Source organism: Podarcis bocagei (genome assembly GCF_964188305.1).
Source record: "Podarcis bocagei genome assembly, chromosome: 4".
Lineage (NCBI taxonomy): Eukaryota > Metazoa > Chordata > Lepidosauria > Squamata > Lacertidae > Podarcis > Podarcis bocagei.
In genome coordinates, this window is record NC_138128.1 from 43,954,903 (window position 1) to 43,974,961 (window position 20,059).

General features: G+C 46.7%; 1 protein-coding gene across 1 annotated transcript in view; it reads left to right on the plus strand.

The window, feature by feature from the left end:
• Positions 1-20,059, plus strand: part of HPSE2 (heparanase 2 (inactive)) — a 120,302-nt gene that overhangs the window by 67,511 nt on the left and 32,732 nt on the right. Inside the window, exons 4-5 of the mRNA XM_081192460.1 lie at positions 17,605-17,778; positions 18,613-18,784. Of these exons, the coding sequence (XP_081048586.1) occupies positions 17,605-17,778; positions 18,613-18,784 (346 nt within the window). The remainder of the gene's footprint in view (positions 1-17,604; positions 17,779-18,612; positions 18,785-20,059) is intronic.

A 20,059-nucleotide genomic window follows, 5' to 3' on the forward strand; every position in this document is an offset into this window, starting at 1 on the left:
CAGTGCTCTAGATTCTTGTGGTCCGTGCAAACCTGCACCGTGTGCTTGGCGCCGATCAGAAAGTGCCTCCACGCCTTGAACGCTGCGTGAATGGCCAGCAACTCCCTGTCCCATATGGTGTAGTTCTGCTCGGACTTGCTGAGCTTCCTGGAGTAAAACGCTCCCGGTCGCCACACCCCCTGCGGGTCTTTTTGCAGCAGGACCGCCCCCACGGCTCTGTCCGAAGCGTCTGTCTCCACCCTCATCGGCTTGCTGGGGTTGACATGAAGCAGCTGCTCTTCCGACGCGAAGAGACGCTTGAGTGCCTGGAAGGACTGCTCCGCCTGCTCTGTCCAAATGAACTTCTTTTTCTTGGAGCTAAGCGTGTCAGTGATGGCCGCCGTCTGCATCGCGAAGCCCTTGATAAACTTGCGATAGAAGTTCGCAAAGCCGACAAACCGTTGGACCTCCTTCCGGTTGCGCGGGCTCTTCCAATCCAACACCGCTCGAACCTTGGCGCTGTCCATGGCGAGCCCCTTGTCAGACAGCTTGTAGCCCAGAAAATCCACCTCCGGCACGTCAAATTGGCACTTCTCCAGCTTGGCGTAGAGCCTATGTTGCTTTAGCCTGCTCAGCACTTCCTTGACGTGTTTGTCATGCTCCTGCTGCGACTCCGAAAAGATCAGGATGTCATCTAAGAAACAGACGCACGTCTTGTAGAGAAGTCCCGCCAACACGTGATGCATAAATGCTTGAAAAACGTGGGAGCCATTTTGCAATCCAAAAGGCATAACTCTATATTCGTAGGTCCCCAGTGGCGTGAACATGGCTGTCTTCCACTCATCACCCTCCCGCATGCGAATGAGGTTGTACGCCCCCCGCAGGTCCAACTTGGTGAATACTCTGCCCTTCCGTACCTTTGCGAGGAGGTCGTCAATTCGGGGCATGGGGAAGTCCGATGGCCTCGTCACACTGTTCAAAATCCTGTAATCCACTACGAGTCTCTTTTGGGGCGTGTCCCGCTTCTTAACAAAGAATACGGGACTGCCCCCCACTGCCCTGGACTCCCGGATGAAGCCGCGCTGCAAATTATGATCAATGAACTCCTTGAGTTCTTGCAGTTCGTCCTCTGACATGGAATACAGTCTCCCTTTAGGCAGCGCCGCCCCCGGCAGCAGGTCAATTTTGCAGTCATATGGTCTGTGAGGGGGTAGCCTGTCTGCCTCCTTCTCGCAGAAAACTTCCAAAAATTCAGCGTACTTGTGGGGAATCGCTTGCAGCGTGCCTAGCAGCAGCTGTGACTCCTCTTCCTCTTCGCTCTCTGCCTGGGCACGATGCAGTGTTCAGCACAAAAGGAAGAGCCGAAGGTCAGCTGCCTCTGGTACCAAGCCATCGTTGGGCTGTGCTTGTCCAGCCAACTCATGCCCAAGACAACGGGCGTGTCAGATAGTTGAGTGACGTTGAAGCTGATGATTTCCCTGTGATTCCCAAGTCGCATCACCATTGGTGGCGTCTGCTTCACCACTTGCCCCCCGAGCAGCTCCCTGCCATCCACCGTGACAACCTGCAGGGGCAGTGTGGCCGGCAGCAACTGCACAGCGTGCCTGTCGACAAAGTCCTGCCCTATAAAGTCCGCATTGCTGCCTGAGTCAATGGTGATTGGCACGTCTATGGTGATTCCAGTGGGCAGCTGGAGAGATGCTGTGAGCCTCACTACTGGTTTGGGCGGGAGGGGGTTCACGGGCTGTAAAATCTCTGGGGACTGCGTCACTAACACGTCTGGCTGGGCCCCAGTGCCTCTTCCTCCAGCCAGACTGCGTCGTTTCCCTGCTGTGGTCCTCCTTGCTGCGTTGCTGCAGTCACCATTGCTGAGGCTGCAGTGAGCTTGTGGGGCCTCTGGGGACACTCTTTTGCCATATGTCCTGGTTCCTCACAGACGTAACACTTCCTGTTCCCTCTAGGAGGCTTCGCTTTCACTGCTGCCGGTGCTAGGGCTCTGGTTGCTGACTGAGCCCTTGCACCTCCAACCTCCATAGGTTCGGCTCCTCCTCCTGGCGGAGGCGTGGATTGCGCCCGCGCTGCTTCTCTGGGAAGGAAGGAGGGGCCCCCGGCTGGTTCGCGCCCTCCACGCCCTTCGTCCTTGCTCCACGGACGTCCTTCCAGCCTCACCCCCACTGCCAGTGCCCTCTGAACGACCTCCTGGGTGGTTCGGGGTCTCTCCCCCCTCGCGATCTCATCTTTAATCGAGTTGTGCAGCCCCTCCCAAAAGAGGTCTCTTACAGGAGCCGAATCTCTGTCCCATTCCAGGGCACTGACCAAGGCGAAAAAGCGGGCATGATACTGCCTGACGCTGGCCCTCCCTTGTCTCAGCCCATGCGCCTCCTTCCGTGCAAGATCCACGTCAATACTTGATAAAAAGCACCCATCCATCGCTTTAATAAAGGCATCCGCATTCTGGAGCGCCGGATCCTTATCTCTCCATAAATTACGTAGCCATGCTTTCGCATCCCCATGCAGATGGGACATGATGAACCCCACTCTCTCTTGTTCATCTCTAAAGTCTTTATGCAGCAGTTGCAGTGCGCACAGTACGTCGGCTCTAAAGTTGGGATACTGTTGCAGGTTCCCATCGAAGTGAGAGACCAGCCCGCCTGTCCGTCTCGCCAACCCAATTCCCTCCTGCCGGGGGGTCTGCTTTGTCAGCACGTCTAACCTGACCTGGAGATCCCTGCAGGCGGCAGCTGCCTCCTCCTCTCTCTTCCTGGATGCGAGAACCTCGGCGTTCAGTTGTGCCACTGCTCTTCTGAGGTCCTCTATCTGCTGCTCAGCCGTCATGTCGTCCGCCGTTCGTGAGCTCGCTAGTAGGCACCTGTTTCTCTCCCCTCCTCGAGGCTGTAGATGCCCACAATGGAGAGACGGAGCTTACTGTCAGAGCTGCTTGAAGATCCTAGCTCACAGAGGATCACGCTAGCCAGCGATCATTAAGTAAAAGTCTTTATTGAATTACAGTTTCCATTCTCACGCTGCTGCGCGCAAACTCTACGTCTAGTAGCTAGATCGGCGAAGCTCCGTCTGAATCTCCGCCCCTTGTGCACCAACTTAATATCCTAGCCTTGCTCCACCTTTTCCGCCTGACTGTCCTCCTCTGGGTCCCTCTACCCCCCGGGGCTTCTTCCTTCCGGGATTCTTCTGACGCTGACCCGGACCCTCCTGCCTCCTTGCGCCGGGCTTTAGGACCTGGTTCCCTTTCGGGGCTGCTTACTGCGCCGCCTTCCTCTGCATTTGAACTTGGCGCGCGCGCCCAACCTTCCACCTTCCTCTTAACCGTTTCTTCGCTCCCCGATGGAGGTGTGGCCACTCCTGACTCATGCCCTCCCTCCTGTGGTGAGCTGCCAGCGCTTCCCCCCTGGCTCCCTTCCTCTTCCCTGCTTCCTGGCGGTGACGCTGGTCCCGATTTCCAGCTGCTCCCCCCTGAGTCCCTTCTGGCTCTATCTTCCTGGGGTGCCCCCCTTGACTCCCCCCTTGCCCTGGCCACTGGTGCTCCTTTCTGTGAATCCTCTGATTCACTGGAAAGACTAGGAGATCTCGGGTCGTCGTCATCACTCATCTTTTCTTCTGCCTCCTCCCCTTCGCTCTCTGTTTCCTCCCTTGCCCGTGCCTCTGCTCCTAAACCCCTGACACACGTATATAAAGTCTTTAAAAGGCTGTCAGCACTTGACTTCCAGTGGCTCTCCCTCTCCCGCAGGAGAGCTGTTGGCAACATTTAAAGGGCCTGTAGCCTATTCTGCAGTCACATGCTCCAGCATGGTGGTGGAGCAAAAGCAGCTGCAGCTGCTTTCTCAGAAAACACTTGCTGATTGGATGGGTTCAATATTTAGCATCAAATCTATGTAATTTATTTTCTTTAGAATTGCTGAGTGCCATGCATATATGCTCGTTGACCAGTGTTGATTGGTTGATGCTTTATTCATTTTATTTATTATTTTATCAAATTTAAATCCCACTCTACCTCCCAGAGGACCCCCAAATTTGGTGATGCAGTTCTTCAACCAACCAACCAACCAACCAACCAACCAACCAACCAACCAACGCTTTACAAAATGCATATAATTTAGGGCAGGCTTCCTCAACCTCGGCCCTCCAAATGTTTTTGGCCTACAATTCCCATGATCCCTAGCTAGCAGGACCAGTGGTCAGGGATGATGGGAATTGTAGTCTCAAAACATCTGGAGGGCTGAGTTTGAGGAAGCCTGATTTAGAGGAAATGCATTACATGAATATTTGAGAGAGAGAGAGAGAGAGAGAGAGAGAGAGAGAGAGAGAGAGAGAGAACACACACACATGCATATGCACTAGTTTGGAAGACAGCAACATAATTTCTACCAGTGCTCCTCTTTCTAACCTGAGATTTTCAGTGCAAATTAGATATTTTTTAAAAAAAGAATTTTTATTAAATATTTTCTTGGTTTACAAAAGTATGTGCATTGCCTCTTTTTCAGGTTGTAGAGTCTTTTCTACAGATCAATTAAATTTGATGTGAGACATTAGTGTGTAGTAAAGAAAGGGGAAGAGGGGTGGGATAGTAAAATTTATATTCGTTTACTTAGTTTATGTGGAGGTTTTGTGTCTACGTCACTTGGGTAGGTTCTCTTTCTATTCATTTATTAGTTTTCCTGGGCAGTGAGATAAATTAGATATCTCAACATTAATGATAAGAGCCGATTTCCTACAGAATCACACCTACAACAGGATTACAATTCTATTGGGAAATTCATAGTAGCAGGTTTTGTTACACATCAAAGCAAGTTCTGTATCTTGTGGGCAATTAATTAAGCAAATAGGACTTTTCTGGCCAAGTACAGAACTATCAGAAAAAAACTGATAGCTTCCATTAGAATGGGAAGATTCAAGGACAATAATTCTTTTGATATACAGGGGAGTCGAACCAGACACCTTAATGCTACTGTACACACCACAAGCTCTCACCTTTTTTCATGCCTGTCTCTTCAAACACTGCCCATGTGCTCTGCATTTAAGGAGCCTAGAAGTCCCTGCCCCCCTGCCTCTATTACATGCCATGTGTGGATTAGATGGATGGTTTAGGGAGTTATTTAGTTAGAAACTGCTGTTCAGTTTTGGAATATTTGTTTGACTAAGGCGATGTTCATATTTGTATTACTTGATTTTAAAATGTGGCTTTAAGGAATACTGTAGTAGATAAAGCTCAAGATGTGTTCAGTTAAACCTGAAAATGCTTTACTCCAGGATGTTGACCTTTTGCTCCCCTCTCCGCCAAGGGCTGTCTCTCCTTGCAAGTTGCTCTGGCAGGAATCAAATTCCTTTGGGGGCTTTAGTAGCAGCTCGTTCTTTCATCTAATCAGGTTTAAACTCTGACAAGATATTTGTACAATCCCTGTCTCAAAGGGCAGGCCAATGACACCATTAACCTAATCCTCCCCTCTTGTTTTCCACTTTAATGGTACTCATAAGCTCGAAACAGGGAAAATATTTGGGCAGTAATATTTGTACAAAAGACAACAGTAATAAGAATGGCATGTTGATAGAATCTGTGCTGCGTTTCTGTTGGAGTTGGGGAAGCCATCTCATTCCTCTTCCTGTCTATTGAGAATTGCTTTGAATGTGTTTGCCACCTCTCTGGAGGACAGGCACCATGGCCCATCACTTATCATCCACTGTCTAACATAGAGGCTAAACTTTAGAAAGTGTTGCTGGGTCGTCCTGTTTAAAAATAGGCCAGGAAGGGGAAAAGACAAATGGAAAGGTATCCGAGTATAACGTATATTGTAGGAACTGGGTTAGGCAAGGATGCCCACTATTGCATTGACCATTGCTATAGCTTTTAGTATATTGGGTACCTCTTGACCATCTGTGGGGGGTTGCAGATTTGAGGTTATCCATTTCTGTTGGACAAGTGGAAACATGTAGTGGGTCAGTTGTTTTTCTTTAGAAGGGTTAACACAAGTGAGCTGATGCCAACAATGTAGTACTTGAGAAATAAGGGTTTTCTGGGCACATTGTATGCACACAAAACACAAGGATTAGAGTGGGATGCTGAACCAACTCATCACTGTAATATTGTGGCTAGGGAACTGAATTGCAAAATCTGGAGAAGTGCAAATTTCAAAGGATGTCTGTGTTTCAGTCCATGCACTGTATAGGATAATGTGGATTAGGTAAATTCTCATTTAAATGTGAACTGAATACAAATTCACCACCACCACCAGTGCCTTGTTCTAGACTTCAGATACAGCCGATATCCTACTCTACTGCAGTTATACTAAATCATATGGCTGTTGGATAATGTCAACAGAGTTGCATTGAGCTGTAATATTATAGAATATAGTCCAATAATGTTTTGTTGATATTTGGGAATAACAGTCCAAAACAGGACAAAAACTGGAGGACGCATCTGATCCAGCCTCTGGGATTTGCTTTTATGACCATTTAAGTTCAATCAGATTTGATAAGAATTATACAATCACTGGGTGGAATCATTAGGGGGGTAGATAGTATAGATATGTGTCATTTCCCAAGTTATAAGACCTTTGGTGCTGGTGATCAGGTGCATAACACAAGTCTTCAGGGGCTGCTTTCATGTAGCCAGAGGCTATGACTTCAGCTCTAGGTGGGCATTTTCCTGCCATGACTGGGTTTATTCAAATGCTGCCTTGGATGTATGTGCAAAGCAACATTTCTTCTTTAACTTCCTTCTTTAAAGGCTAAGTCAGCATTTGGAGCATGGTTTTAATTAGGGATTTCAGATCGAAACATTTCCGGTTTCGTGTGTGTGTGTGTGTTTTCCTTAGGACAGTTTTCAGTTAAAATGTTTTAGAGTTTTGAAAAATACCAGATGCCCAACTCTCAGTGTGCAAAAGAAATGTAAAAAATCCACCAGTCCCTCTTGGTTCTTGGGCAGATCCACGTGTGTGATGTTGGCAGAACCACAAGAGTTGGGGGTGACAGAAAGGAGGACAACAGTTGGGATCAGGCAAGCCACAATAAGGTTTGTTTGTAATGGCATTCAGCTGCAGAGCAAGGCTACAGAGAAAAGAAAAGCACCCCAAACTATCCAGGTACAAGCTAGAATGTATTCTCATGTTGATTTCTCAATATCAAGAATTTAAGGTGCAATTACTACTAGACCACATCCATCAGGATCTCAAGCAAAGCTTCTTTGTGCAGTTCTACAGGGCTTCTCAATGCTGGAAGGATGCAGATAGCCATATTATCCAGAACACATAGATGGTACCTCAATTCAAATGTAATAAAATGTCCTGGAAACAGAGGTGGTTAAAAACTAAAAACTAACTCAGTTTGCAAATCACTTTCATACATTGTTGCAGCATGCAATAGTAAATGACCACAGACTTAACCTGCAGTGATCCTCTTTGCCAGTGATACCATTACCATCTGCCAAGCCTCCTCTAGCAGGAAGGGGAGAACACTTTCAGTGTCAGGATGGATGGAGTTAGGGCTGCTATCCAGTACTACTGCATGCCACTGCCACCATGCAGTAGCACCAGTCACCCATACAGGTGGCAATGGCGGCCTCTGCCAGCACTTTTGAATGGAACTGATTTGTCATATTGGTTTATATAGAGCCCAGATTGGGTCTACAGTTGGATCCCAAAGATGGAACCCAGCCATTGTGGGTAGGTATGAAAGCAGAGGCCAGCATAAAACCTGTGCACTCCCCTAATAACTGATCCCAAACAAAACACCCAGCTAGACCAGTGCCTTTTTATTTATTGATTGATCATTTGGCAACTCTGCCTGCAGCTTAGAATAATCATTCTGAAAGTGGTGAGTGGCTAAAATGATGGGGGGGGGTGTTGCTGTGACTGGTCTGTGTGGAGGGAAAGGTTTTCTCAAACAGTCTACATGTTCATGTGTGTGGACCAAGTGGAAATAATACATCCATTAGATTCTTGTGGTGTCTGGAAATGCAGCTGAAAGACTAGCAGCCTCTTGCCCCCACTTGAAAAAGTGCACTGCTATGCAAGGACCAAGGAGCAGCCTTTGTTCCAGGGATAATTTTGTGGGCTCTGCCCCTTTTGTGCCTGTGTGGGCTCTTCCTGAGAGAGCTCTGTCGGGCCTTTCAGTAGTGATCTGCTCATTCAGTAATTGTTTTCCCAGTGGGCTGCAGGACTGAAGGGGAAATGGCTGATTGGATGTGCTAATTTATTGTGGCTGGTAAGCATTTTATTATGATTAAGCAAACACGCTGAAAATGTGCTCAGCATTTGTATGATTGGTATCATTCCGAAGGCATTTTGTATTTTTGCCACAGGCTGCGAGTTACAGGTCCTTCTTCAGCCATGCCATTGAAGCAGCTGTCTTCCGCAGTGAATGAGCTAGGATGGGGGATCTGCAGCATTTCCACTCAATTCAGATTTCAGGGTTTGCATATGGGGGTGCAAATTCCTCTCAATGGGTAGAATCATCATGTAAACCAGAGAGATCAAATGTTTCTGAGACAGGGAAACAGCTTTGCTCACCTTATCTAAATGGTATATTTGGGATTTTGATTCTTGTGCCTTCGGGTCATAAGGGAAGAGTTAATGCAAATAACTTTCGCTGCTACTGCACATCCCATTGTGTGGCTATTCCCTCCCCCCCCACAGGTGGAATAAATAAAGACAACGGACACAGCGTTTTAGGTTAATGGGCGAAAATGGCCACAACTTTATTGATTACAGGAAATGAAGGGTATTGGCTTTAGGCATTGGCCCCTAACCGACTATCCGGTCTGACCGGGAAGGGTTAAACACCAACAGGGGGAGCCACCCGAGATGCGTATCCCTAGGCGCTCCCCGAGGGGTTACCGCTCGGGGGCGCGCTTTAGGCCCTAGCCTCCGTAGGTTTCGGACGAGGCGTCGCCCCTCGGAGTCCTTTAACGAACTACCCTTCAAGCATTGGGGGAGGTGATGGCGTTCCTCCCCCCCAACCTCATCTGCATGACAATACCCCGGCCAATGCCTACCGCCAAAACCGAGGGAGTTGTGACGATTTGCTACGAGGTAGGCGAAAAAACCAAGTGGCTCACAAAACCAGCCAATTAGCCAAATGGAAAAACTCCTACCAGGCCCCTTGCGGCGACCAGCCGAAGCCCATAGCAATGTCAGTGGCAAAACCTAAAGGGCGGGTGGGTGGGAAACCGCGTCGTCTCCAGGGTGAAAAGGGGCAAGGGCTGCCCCGACCTTAAGTGGCCTTTCTAAGGCCCGCCCCTGCCGCCAGCCGATTGGCTGGCGCCACAGGGGATGCTAATTGGGGGAATCCCTGCCTCCCGCGAGGCTGGCACCAGCCTCGGGAGAGCGAGAGTGGGCGGGGTCGTGATCCCACAACCCCCCCTCCTCCTGACGATCGGAAGGGGCATTGTGTGGCTATTCCCTCCCCCCCCCACAGGTGGAATAAATAAAGACAACGGACACAGCGTTTTAGGTTAATGGGCGAAAATGGCCACAACTTTATTGATTACAGGAAATGAAGGGTATTGGCTTTAGGCATTGGCCCCTAACCGACTATCCGGTCTGACCGGGAAGGGTTAAACACCAACAGGGGGAGCCACCCATGTAGTTTTCTCAGTGATAGTGATTGTTTGGATTGTATGCTACATTAGTGCTAATCAGAGTAGAAATTAATGGGGGTTTTTCCCCAGTCGGTCTACTTTGTATGAGTAGCATGCAACCCTTAAAATTTAGACACAGGAATCTTCTTTATATAGTTTGACATTTATCTCATTGAAGAAGGTATTTATCACTCACTGTTTCCAGACTTTACCATTAGCCCACATTTCCCAGGACATTTCCCCATCACCTTCATTACCACAAAAGACAATGTTTTCTTTTAGGAGGGGAAGTTGGTCTATTGCCCAAGAGCACCAAATCCATTTTCATCACACAACCTAGATTTGTCATTATGTGATTGAATCATACCCACAAAATAGTCACATTTTGCTCAGGACCTAGTATACTTGGACAGTGCTGCCATGCTGTTTCCTTTTCTCCACAAGTGAGCTGCAACTACCTGCCAGATCTCATTTGAGAATGCTATGTGTGAGGAGTCTTCCTTCCTCTGGAACCCAGCACAGCAGGACCATAATATTGAGTGCCTCTAGGAATGCCAAAATACATGTAAGCTAAATATAGCAGACTACTTACATTAGTGACATGCATTCTGCTTCTCCGCTTGCCCTTTCTTGCCTTTATTTGGCAGAGCACTGCTCACATGACACATGCAATATTGGGAACCTTGTCAGGATTTATTAATATTCTTGCTACAGCCAAGCAGAATTCTTCGTATTGTGTCTCAGTGACTTCCTTTGTGATGCTAGTTACCATCCAACAACTCAATAATTGTTCAGAGATAAGTCCCCATTTTTGTTCCTGGAATATCTAATAGCTTTTCTTGGAGGCTTGGAGTGGAGTGCTCTAGCTTTAGCCTTTTAGTTTGGCACAGGGATTTAGGCTGAATGGTTGAACTGTGGCAAAGCACAGCTATTCATTTGTGTTCTCAGCACTGCATTTTGCTTCTCTGCCCCCGATCATATTTACTGTAGCAATAGCCTTCTGATGAGCATCAAACTAACCGTTTGACGACAGACCCTGACTAGATGTGGGCAATGGGGGTCACAGGCAAGAAAATTGCAAGAGTGAAACATTTTGATAAAAATTTCTATCCTATGTATCCACAGGAACATATCCACTTCTCCCATTGATGAACTGATATCAATGAAGCCTGCAGTTCCTTGTAAAAATACCGTAATTCACATAATGCCTGCCTGGAAGCAGGTATGCTTTTCCCACCCAGAACTTCTCATGACCACAGGAATCCAGCAAACATCGTGCTTGTTGAGTATCTCATACCAATTGGCTGTGTACGTCACTGCTTTCTCTGTGGCATAATTAACAACTATGGATGAATGGTGCACAGGCTGGGAAGAAGGCTGCATAGACCCTGATCTCTCACTATTTGCAAACTCTATTCTGACTATCAGCCTCACTGGTGTCAGTGTTCCAGTGTACCTTGGGGGTTCGCTTTTGTCTGTGAGGACTTCTCCTTTCAGGTGTCTCCTCTGCTTCTCTATCTCTGCATGCCTTGACTGATTATAAATCTGGAGCCTTTTCAGAAAGCAGCCACTTCTTGCCTACTTGGGAATGCTTTTAAACCATTCCAGAAACCATGTTTGTTGATAGATCAGGGTGCTCAGAGAAGAGCGGCTGATCTAAGCTGTATGAGAGCCGGCATAAACTCCAGCACGGCAGTACCAGCTGTCACTGCTTAGAAACACATAATAGATTCTGCTGCTTTTCAGACAGCAGATCTTACAGCCACATAAACCAGTCATTCTGTCATCAAAAGCCCTGGCAGCAGAGAAGTGTTCTCTCTGCAACTGCATTCCTGGGGCAGTTACAAGTGCGGAGCCAGAGGGAGGCAAGCTTTGCAATGTATTATTTCCTGAACTGGCCTCAGTAGCAGGAGGGAAAGAAAGGGGTAATTACAAGAGCTGTGGACTGCATCCCTCTGTCAGTTGTTTCATGGCCTGTCGTGGCTGGCATTCAGTTAAGATATTGGATGCCCAAAGCAGAATCAGAAACTAAGTTGTCAAAGTTCAAATAGAGTTCTGGTTCATGGCAAGATCAGCATTGGGGTGCTGGCACAAAGTGAGTGCCATGGTGTTATGGCAGATAGTCCATTTTTTCAGTAGGCCTTTCCTATTATACCCTTATATATAGGAGTAGTTAATAACATTGAGAGTTGAGATCAAGCAACTGGAATTGCAGGTGGTAGGATGTGAGCAGTTAGTATATTGCCTTGGAGCACTTCCAGCCACTATTTTCAGCTGGTTTGGAGCTCTTGTGCAACAAACCTGCTTCCTCCAAAGTCATCTTTATTGGACTTCCAAGCCACCTCCTGTTCCTGTAGCCCACTTCAGAGCTGATGTCACCCTCTTGGCTCCTTCCTGGTGATTCAGAGAATTGCCATTGTTAATGTTAAATTCTGTGGCAACGGCATAATTCTTAAAGCCGAGGAAAACAAATGGAAAAAGGGAAATTATCGTATTTAGTGTCTCAGTCAATAGCGTCAACAATGTGCTTCAGAACTGCTTTTTTAACATTTAATTTAATCACACCCCTGGAAAATGTTCTCTTCCCAGAAGTTCCCAGATGCAAGTTAACCCTGGCAGAGTCGCAAGGCAGGCAGGAGTGTGTCACTGTCATCTGTGTGGAGCATGCTGACTGCATCTTCAGGGCATATAGCTTTTGGGATGAAGCCCAACAGTATTTAGCTGCATTGGCATGGATAGCAGTAGGTAGCTTACCACACTAAGAGTCAGAGAGTGTTAAAATTATGGCAATAGATTATTGCCCATCTTTGAAGAAAATGCATAAAGAGGTTCTAGTCTCATGCACACAGACAGGCAGCTAGGACTATGTCACAACCCCATGCTTCCACTTGGCAGCAGTCCTCCAGGGTCTCAGACAGAGGACTTTTTCCAGCTTTGCTGCAGGAAATGCTGAACATGGACCTTCTGCATGCACAGTCACAGATTTCAACCAAGATACTTGTTGCAACCCTGATTTAAAGCAATGTTTCTAGCCCTTGCGGTTTCAGAGAAAAACATGATCACATCATGTACCCTAAGCAACATTCACCAAGGGTCAAGAATGAATGAATAGATGCAACATCTTGAGTAGCAGGTGGCTACTACTGGAGGTGATGCACATTTTGAAGAAAATGTCTAAAAATGACACAGATTCTGTTTGTGTTCTCTATTGAGAAAAGCTACATGTTTATTTATTTTGCAGTCCATTTATAGTGTAACACCATGTTTCCTAGCAGCAACCCCTTCAAATAGTAGTGGGATGGTTGAGGAGGAAACAAAATGCCTGCTCCCCAACATAATGCACATTGCCTCCATCCCACCAGCCCACCACATTTCCTAACAGAAGGTTTGGAGAAAACCATTGGGCTGCTTAAAAGAACAGAACAAATATGTATGTAACAGGAGAAAAGAGGGTTGGGAGAGCAAACACAACAACCCCAAGTGGGCATACAATTCAAAGTAAGTCTCTAAGTCACAACATAGGAGGGGATGGAGGCCTGTGGCTTGAGTGATCCATAGGTTAGTGACAGGTTTCTTTGTCTAGCATCAGATTGTTGGTTGGTTCGGTAACATTGGGTTGTATTCAACATAGTGCTAAGCAAATTGTTCCATAAGTGCAAGGATTTCTACTTAAACAGCGGAACGCTCCTCCCATCTCTCCTGCATGCCTCCCCCAAATCTGTTCTGGGTTTCCCCACGACCCTCTGGTAAGTGTGAGGGGAGGAAAGGGTGTGGGGAGTCCCATTGTGCTAGCACTAATAATTATGCAAGTACAATTATTTTGTTGAATACTGCTCATTATGTCTAGCTCTTCTGGATTTGCACTTGAGGTTTCCAAGCCCCTCATGGCTTGACAAGCAAAGCTCTTCTGGAGCTGTTTTCTTACCAGGAGCAGGTGACTGTACAGTTCCAGTGACTTCAATAGCTGCATGACAGGCAGAAATACAGGAGGGGCAGTTTTCCCTAGCATGCTAAAGCTTTAGCTGTTATTAAACATTAAAGGTACAAGAGGCTTTCAGGAAAAATCTCTTAAGTGAACACCATTATCTCTTTGCACTGGAGAGAAATATGTTTTTTGTCCCTGTTTTCAGCACCTGGCATTTCTGTTATGGCTTTCATTAGATTGTTATTGGGTTTTATTTTTGTTTGCATTCACTTTTATAGATCTGATGGCATACTGGCATGTGAACGCAATGTGTGGGCAGCTGGCTGGCTGGCTACATAAATTAAATTACAGTGTATTAAGTCTTGTTGTTCTTTTACAATGTGAATTATCTCCTGCACTCAAACCAAATGAATTGTTTCTGGCTTGGAAGAATAAATAGTATTTTTTTTAGGGTTGGCAATCTTCTTCTTCTTAACTGTCCCTTTCCCTGTGCACTTAAAAACAACCTGACAAGCAGGAATTATCACTATATTTTCATTTCACAAATGCTTCATTTTGCATGGCAGACTGCTCTTAACAACATGCTGGAGTAGGACCAGATACAAAAGGGAAAAGGGCTTTTGCACATTTAATAGTTGTGTAGAAAGGGGAATTTGAGCAGATGCACCTAGCATTTGAAAATTTCCTCTGGAATTCCATCTTCTCCACAACTCTTAAAGGTACAGGAGCCCTGAGCAGTTTTGAATCAGGCTGCTCTATGCATGAGCTGTAAAAAGGTCGGTGGCTTTATGAGGATGAGTGGGAAACCCTAGAAATGGGCAGGTATCTTCATCCAGGTCTTCCGATTCTATAAGTGTGTGAAATCTCATGACACATCACTCATGTCTTTAACAAGTGGCAACAAGTGGCTTCTCTCTTAAATTTCCATGGACAACATGTTTCTTCAGTTGAAAGACTGGAAAAAAACAGTGTCTTGAACTTTTGCAAAATAGCCCCATCCTGAGCGAGATGGAAAAAAACAATTTAGCAGTTTAATTTAAGCCCTGGTAATTGAGAACATAGTGTTTCCTCTATTTCTGCTGGTACTTTGCCCGCTTTTCTGCATTCATTATGGTATATCAAAAATAGTAGTCATGAGTAAAATCCATATCCTGGAGCAAGATGCAAGCTCTAAGCAACCAACAACGGCCATTAGGGTTGCTGGGCTCAGGTCCTGGCATCCTGTTTCCTATCACTGCATGACATGGACAGGAGAAGCCCTCTGGCAGGTGCAATATTTTTTCTCTTTTATGCAGTGCTGCTTTTAATACTACTGGGCTGCAAGCTGTGCCTGAAACCTAACCAAACAGAAACTGGGGTTTGATATTAACAGGGTTGCCAACTGTTGAACCAGCTTTTAAGAGCAGCTTGCTATGCAGGAACTGACAGGAGATAAACATTATCAGTTGCTCATTTCTGCAGGTCAAGTTGGTTGAAAGAGTGCCCAAACAAGCAATAATGTTTTCTTTTGATCAGTTGACAGCTCAAGGTATAAAGTTGCTGAGTATTCCCTGAAGACCGTAGCTGTACCTTCTAAATGTTTTGAAGCCCTAAGACAAGGTGCAGCTACTGAAGACCTGGCAAACATCCAGGCCCAAACCCCAGAGACAGAAGAAAAAAGAGGGGCAGTTCTGTCAGACCCTCTAGCGAGCAACTGTTTTCTAGCAAGCGCTGGTCCCTGCCTTCAGGAAAGAAATTCATTACATTCAAGGGCAAAGAATGGCCCTGCAGCTTGCACTGAGCCAGATAAATTTGTTGTATTACATCAGCAGCAGCACAGGAAAGGAGGAGTGGGAGGAGGTGAGCAGCTCTCTGTGCTGGAAACTCGCGGCTTCTCTCTGCATTTCCCTCCTGCTTTCCTTCACTACTTCTTAAGAAACACAATAGTGATCGCCATGGCAACACGTGCTCCCCTGGCACCTGCGCACTCACAGGTGGGATCCTCTGAGCCCTGAACGTGGTTCCCGGCCCCAAGCAGGTGGGGCTTGGCCCATCAGAGATGTAGTTGCTGCTAGGATGTTTAGCACTCTGGGTGACATCTGGGTCCCACCTTTTTTGTCTCAAAAACATTGCCTCATCCTTACGCCTGCTGCTGCCAGTGGGTGCCAGCTTCCCAGAACGCGGCTGGTCTATCTGACGTAGCTATGGACCTCCGTTCCAAGGACAAAGGGCAGGATGCAGGATTCCGAGAGGAAGGAGGCTGTTCTGTGTGGGAAGTGCTGGGCTCATCTGCCAGTACCTGTTACTCCAAGGACTCTGACATTTACCAGACTTCCCTGCAGGGAAACAACACCTGATTCCACTTAAAGCTTGCAGCATCTCTCCTCCCTACTCCCACACCTCACCACAGAAAACATGGAGCTCTCCGAGAACAATAATGTAATTGGCTGGGAAAAATCTCCTCAGGATTTTCCATCAAAACCTGGAGCTGGCTCAGACAGCGCTAACACACAAACACATGCACGCTGCAGGCCCCAAGATACTCGTGAAAGCACGGGTTCCCCTAGAAAATGCGTGACCCGGACAGAATGGAGCCCAATGTAACAGGGAGTGACTGAGACCTGAGAGACAGCAGATTCCCCCAGGGGGGGTGACCCAGCCTTTGGCCCCATAAAGAACAAACCGCCAGCCGTATGGGCCTATTTAGCATCCCTGACCTTTCACCTCAGAGATTCCCACCTCCTTGCCTGCTGTGCGCAGGCCTCATTTACAGCATGCAAGGACATCTTGGAGCTGTTTCTAATGCTAATTCCCTCCTCCCCTCCCTCCAGAGGTGCACATTTAAGTTCTGTTCTTCAGCTATCTGCAAATGTCACCCAAGAATGGTTTATATGCACATCTATTTCCTTGCTCGAATAAATAGTTTGGAGGGGGAAGGAGAATTACTGGTGTAGATTGGCTGAATGAAGGCCTCTTCCATATTCGTTTATGTTCCAGTGGCTCTAGCACTGAATTTACGTCTAGTAGGCCCTTGTCTGCCATCACGAGACCGTAGGCGAGTCACCGTCTTTTAGCCTGAGCTCTTCACCAGTAACATGGGAATAATAGTGACTTATCCCCTAGAATTGTTATGAGAAGAAACAAGTAAATGATTGTTAACATGCTTTGGAAGTTGAACCATAGAGCAAAGCTCCCAAGAGGTTGCAACAGTGCCTTGCTTCCTGTAGGCCTGCCTGCAGCTTGGAGCCCATTCCTGATAGTAAAAGCCATCCAATTCCAAGGCCGAAAGCTATTTCTTTCCCCCAATTGCTTTTTAGTTCAATATAAAACTATTCCTTTTTAACTGTTCTCCTTCTTCAAGAAGATAGTCCAGGCTGTAAAAATGAATAATAAGGTATAACTGCTCTTTGGAGACCTGTCTGTAAAAAAACGATTCTCAGAAGCGGCTGCAGATGTATAACCTCATTAAACTGGGTCAGAGCTTCCAAGGAAAGCAGACTGCACAGAAAGGAGCCACTTGGAGATGTCTGGTGTCATTCTGTAAACCACAAGCTACCTTGGAGACAGCCTCCAGGAAGCCACAGAAAGCGATAAAGGGCTTTCTCACACAGCCAAATCCCCACACACATCTAATATCTAGTATGATACTCCTTGTAACTAGACAAGTTTGGGCATGTTAGTGAGATGGGGGTAATCTGAATGCTGGGGGGGGGGAGGAGTGATATCCTCACAACAGGAGAACTAACCTGGGAAAGGATGGAGTGGATCCTCTTTTGCTACTGGGTAATAAAATAAAATTTAAAAATAAATATAAATAAATAACAGCTGCTGGCCATTGATAGCACACTGTAGCTTTCCCCAACCTGGGGTCTTCCAGATGTTTTAGATGAGAGGTCTCATCATCCCTGACCATTGGCCAGATAGGCTGGGACTGAAGGGAACTGGGTGTCCAAAACATCTGGAGGGAATCAGGTTGGGGAAGACTGGCATAATGAACCCATCATCTGGACCATTTTGTTACCACCCTTTTCTGAGTTCCGTAGGACAAAGAACTTCAGCAACTATGGGGGTTACTCTCTGGACCTTGGAGTTCTTTGCACTTGAGTTTCAGGCTGGTTTTGTTTCTTCCCAGCCAGGTCTCTAGACAAACTCTATAATTTTGCTGACTGTTCTGGCCTCCACCTCATCTTTGCATTGAACGCACTGCGCCGGAACCCCAACAATTCCTGGAACAGCTCCAATGCCCTCAGCTTGCTCAAGTACAGTGCCAGCAAGAAGTACAACATCTCCTGGGAGCTGGGCAATGGTGAGTGAGGTTTGGAGAGGGGGATTTGGAGAAGGAGGTGGACGGGGAGGAGGATTGGAGAGAAAATAAGCACTAGGGTTACCTTCTAGGTTAGGAGGAATTCTTAAGAACAGCCCAATGGATCAGCCCAATGGCCCATCTAGTCTAGCATCCTGCTCTCACAGTGGCCAACCAGATGCCTGTGGGAGGCCTGCAAGCTGGAAATGAAGGCAACAGCAGTGTGCCCACTTGCTATTCCTAGCAACAAGTATTCAGCGTCATAATGTCTCCAACAGTGGAGATAGAACATAGCCATCATAGCTAGTAGTTGTTGAATGACAGAAGTGGAACACTGCTGCTGGGGGATGCTCACTGCAATTGATAACCATAGGAATCTGCGGGCAAAAAAGAGATTGATATCTTGATGGTACAGGGAAGGAAGGCGCTTGTGTGAGAAAAAAGATTTGAAAGTTCTCAGTAAAAACAGGGGACAAATAGTGCAATCCTATAAATGTCTCTCCAGGAGTCCAACTGTGTTGAATATCACTTATTCTGAGGTAAGTGTGCTTATGTTTGCACTGTAATGAGCTATATAGAGTCATCTTCACCAGTCTTTTCTGCATAGGGTCTCCATGCAGAGAGAGGGGAGAGGCGGCAGGGAGGTCAACACCATGTAGGTGCATCAGTGAGATCACTGGGTTTTCTCTGCCAATGTACCCACACAGTGCCAACCTCCCCTCCCTCTTTCCTGGTAAGGGGCCGTGACTCCACCTTCTCACTCATGGCTTTTACGGGGCACCATCTTCAGAGCAGTCGGGTCAGAGTTGGTGAATGCTTGTTTCTGTTTGCTTCCAGAACCAAATAACTACCGCACCCTGACAGGGCGAGCAGTAAATGGTACTCAGTTGGGCAAAGACTACATGCAGCTGAAGGGCTTGTTGCAGCTGATCCGCACCTACTCCAGAGCCAGCCTGTATGGGCCCAACATTGGGAGGCCTAGGAAGAACGTTGTGGCCCTTCTGGATGGGTGAGTGATTTAATTCATGGCCAACAATGCAGGGACCTATGAAATCTTTCTCATACCAGAGACATCAAACCCATCTCTCAGGTTTAATCACTGCACAGCAATGAAAAGCTCTGCAGAGGCGGCTTCTTTGCCCATGATGGTGCAGTAATAGAAAAATCCATGCTTACCCCAGGCATACATCTATGGAAGGCACAGTAGCTGCTCTTGTGTCATATGAAGCAGTGTACTAGCTAAACTGACTGTATGTGCCCTTGATTTCTAGCTGTATGATGTCCAGAGTGCCAGGGTGCTAGGCAGACCAGGTTCTGGCATTTGAAGGTCCCTGGAGTATTCCATGATGTTTTAGACTTAAGTTGGTAAAATTGTCAGGACAATCAAAGCAAAGTGTCCATGCCTCATTGTTGACCCTCCTATAAGATCTCCTTTGCCACTTCCCTTCCCTATGTTCCAGTACTATTTCACCACTTTCCTGCCAAATTCTTAAGGCATTGGCAGAAGTTTTCATTGGCTGTCCCTTTCAAGCACCCAAACCTTTCCTTATTAACAGTTGCTATATAGACTCTTATTCCATCTAAAGAGGAAGAAGCCTTGAACAACCATGACTTGTAAGAGAAAGAGGACATTGCACAGATTGGCCATTGCTTTTGCACCAGCCTTTGATACAAAACTGGGACAACTGGCAAACACCCCAGAAACAATCTTAATAAACCTCAGAGCTTAGCACACAGCAACATGGTGAAAACTGACCAAGTAAAATGCAAACAAAGAAGACTCAGGTGTGCAAATATCATATCCCTGTCACTTGGAGCCCCAGGTAACCTCAGTGGCTAGAAGCACTTTTTATCAGCTGTGTCTGGTGACACAGCTACAATTATTTCTGGACCAGCAGAGCTTGATCACATTAGTTCAGCTTCAATATTGGATTACTGCAATGCACTCTTTGTGGGGCTTCCCTTTCTACAGAAGCTACAGTTAGTGCAGAATGCTGCAGCACAGTTGCTGAGAGGAGTGATACCCTGTCAATATATAACACCTCTGCTTAGATATCTGCACAGGTTGCCCATTTGCTATTGGTCCAAGTTCAAGATGTTACCATTAGTATATAATAGTATATCATTAGTATATTGTTAATATATAAAACCATTAGCAGCTTAGGACCAGTTTACTTAAGGGTCTGCCTTACCCCATATATGCCCTTTTGACCAGTTTGATCTGCAGAACTAGCACTGTTGCAGATGCCACATAAGACTCATTCCACACAAGTCAGCATACATT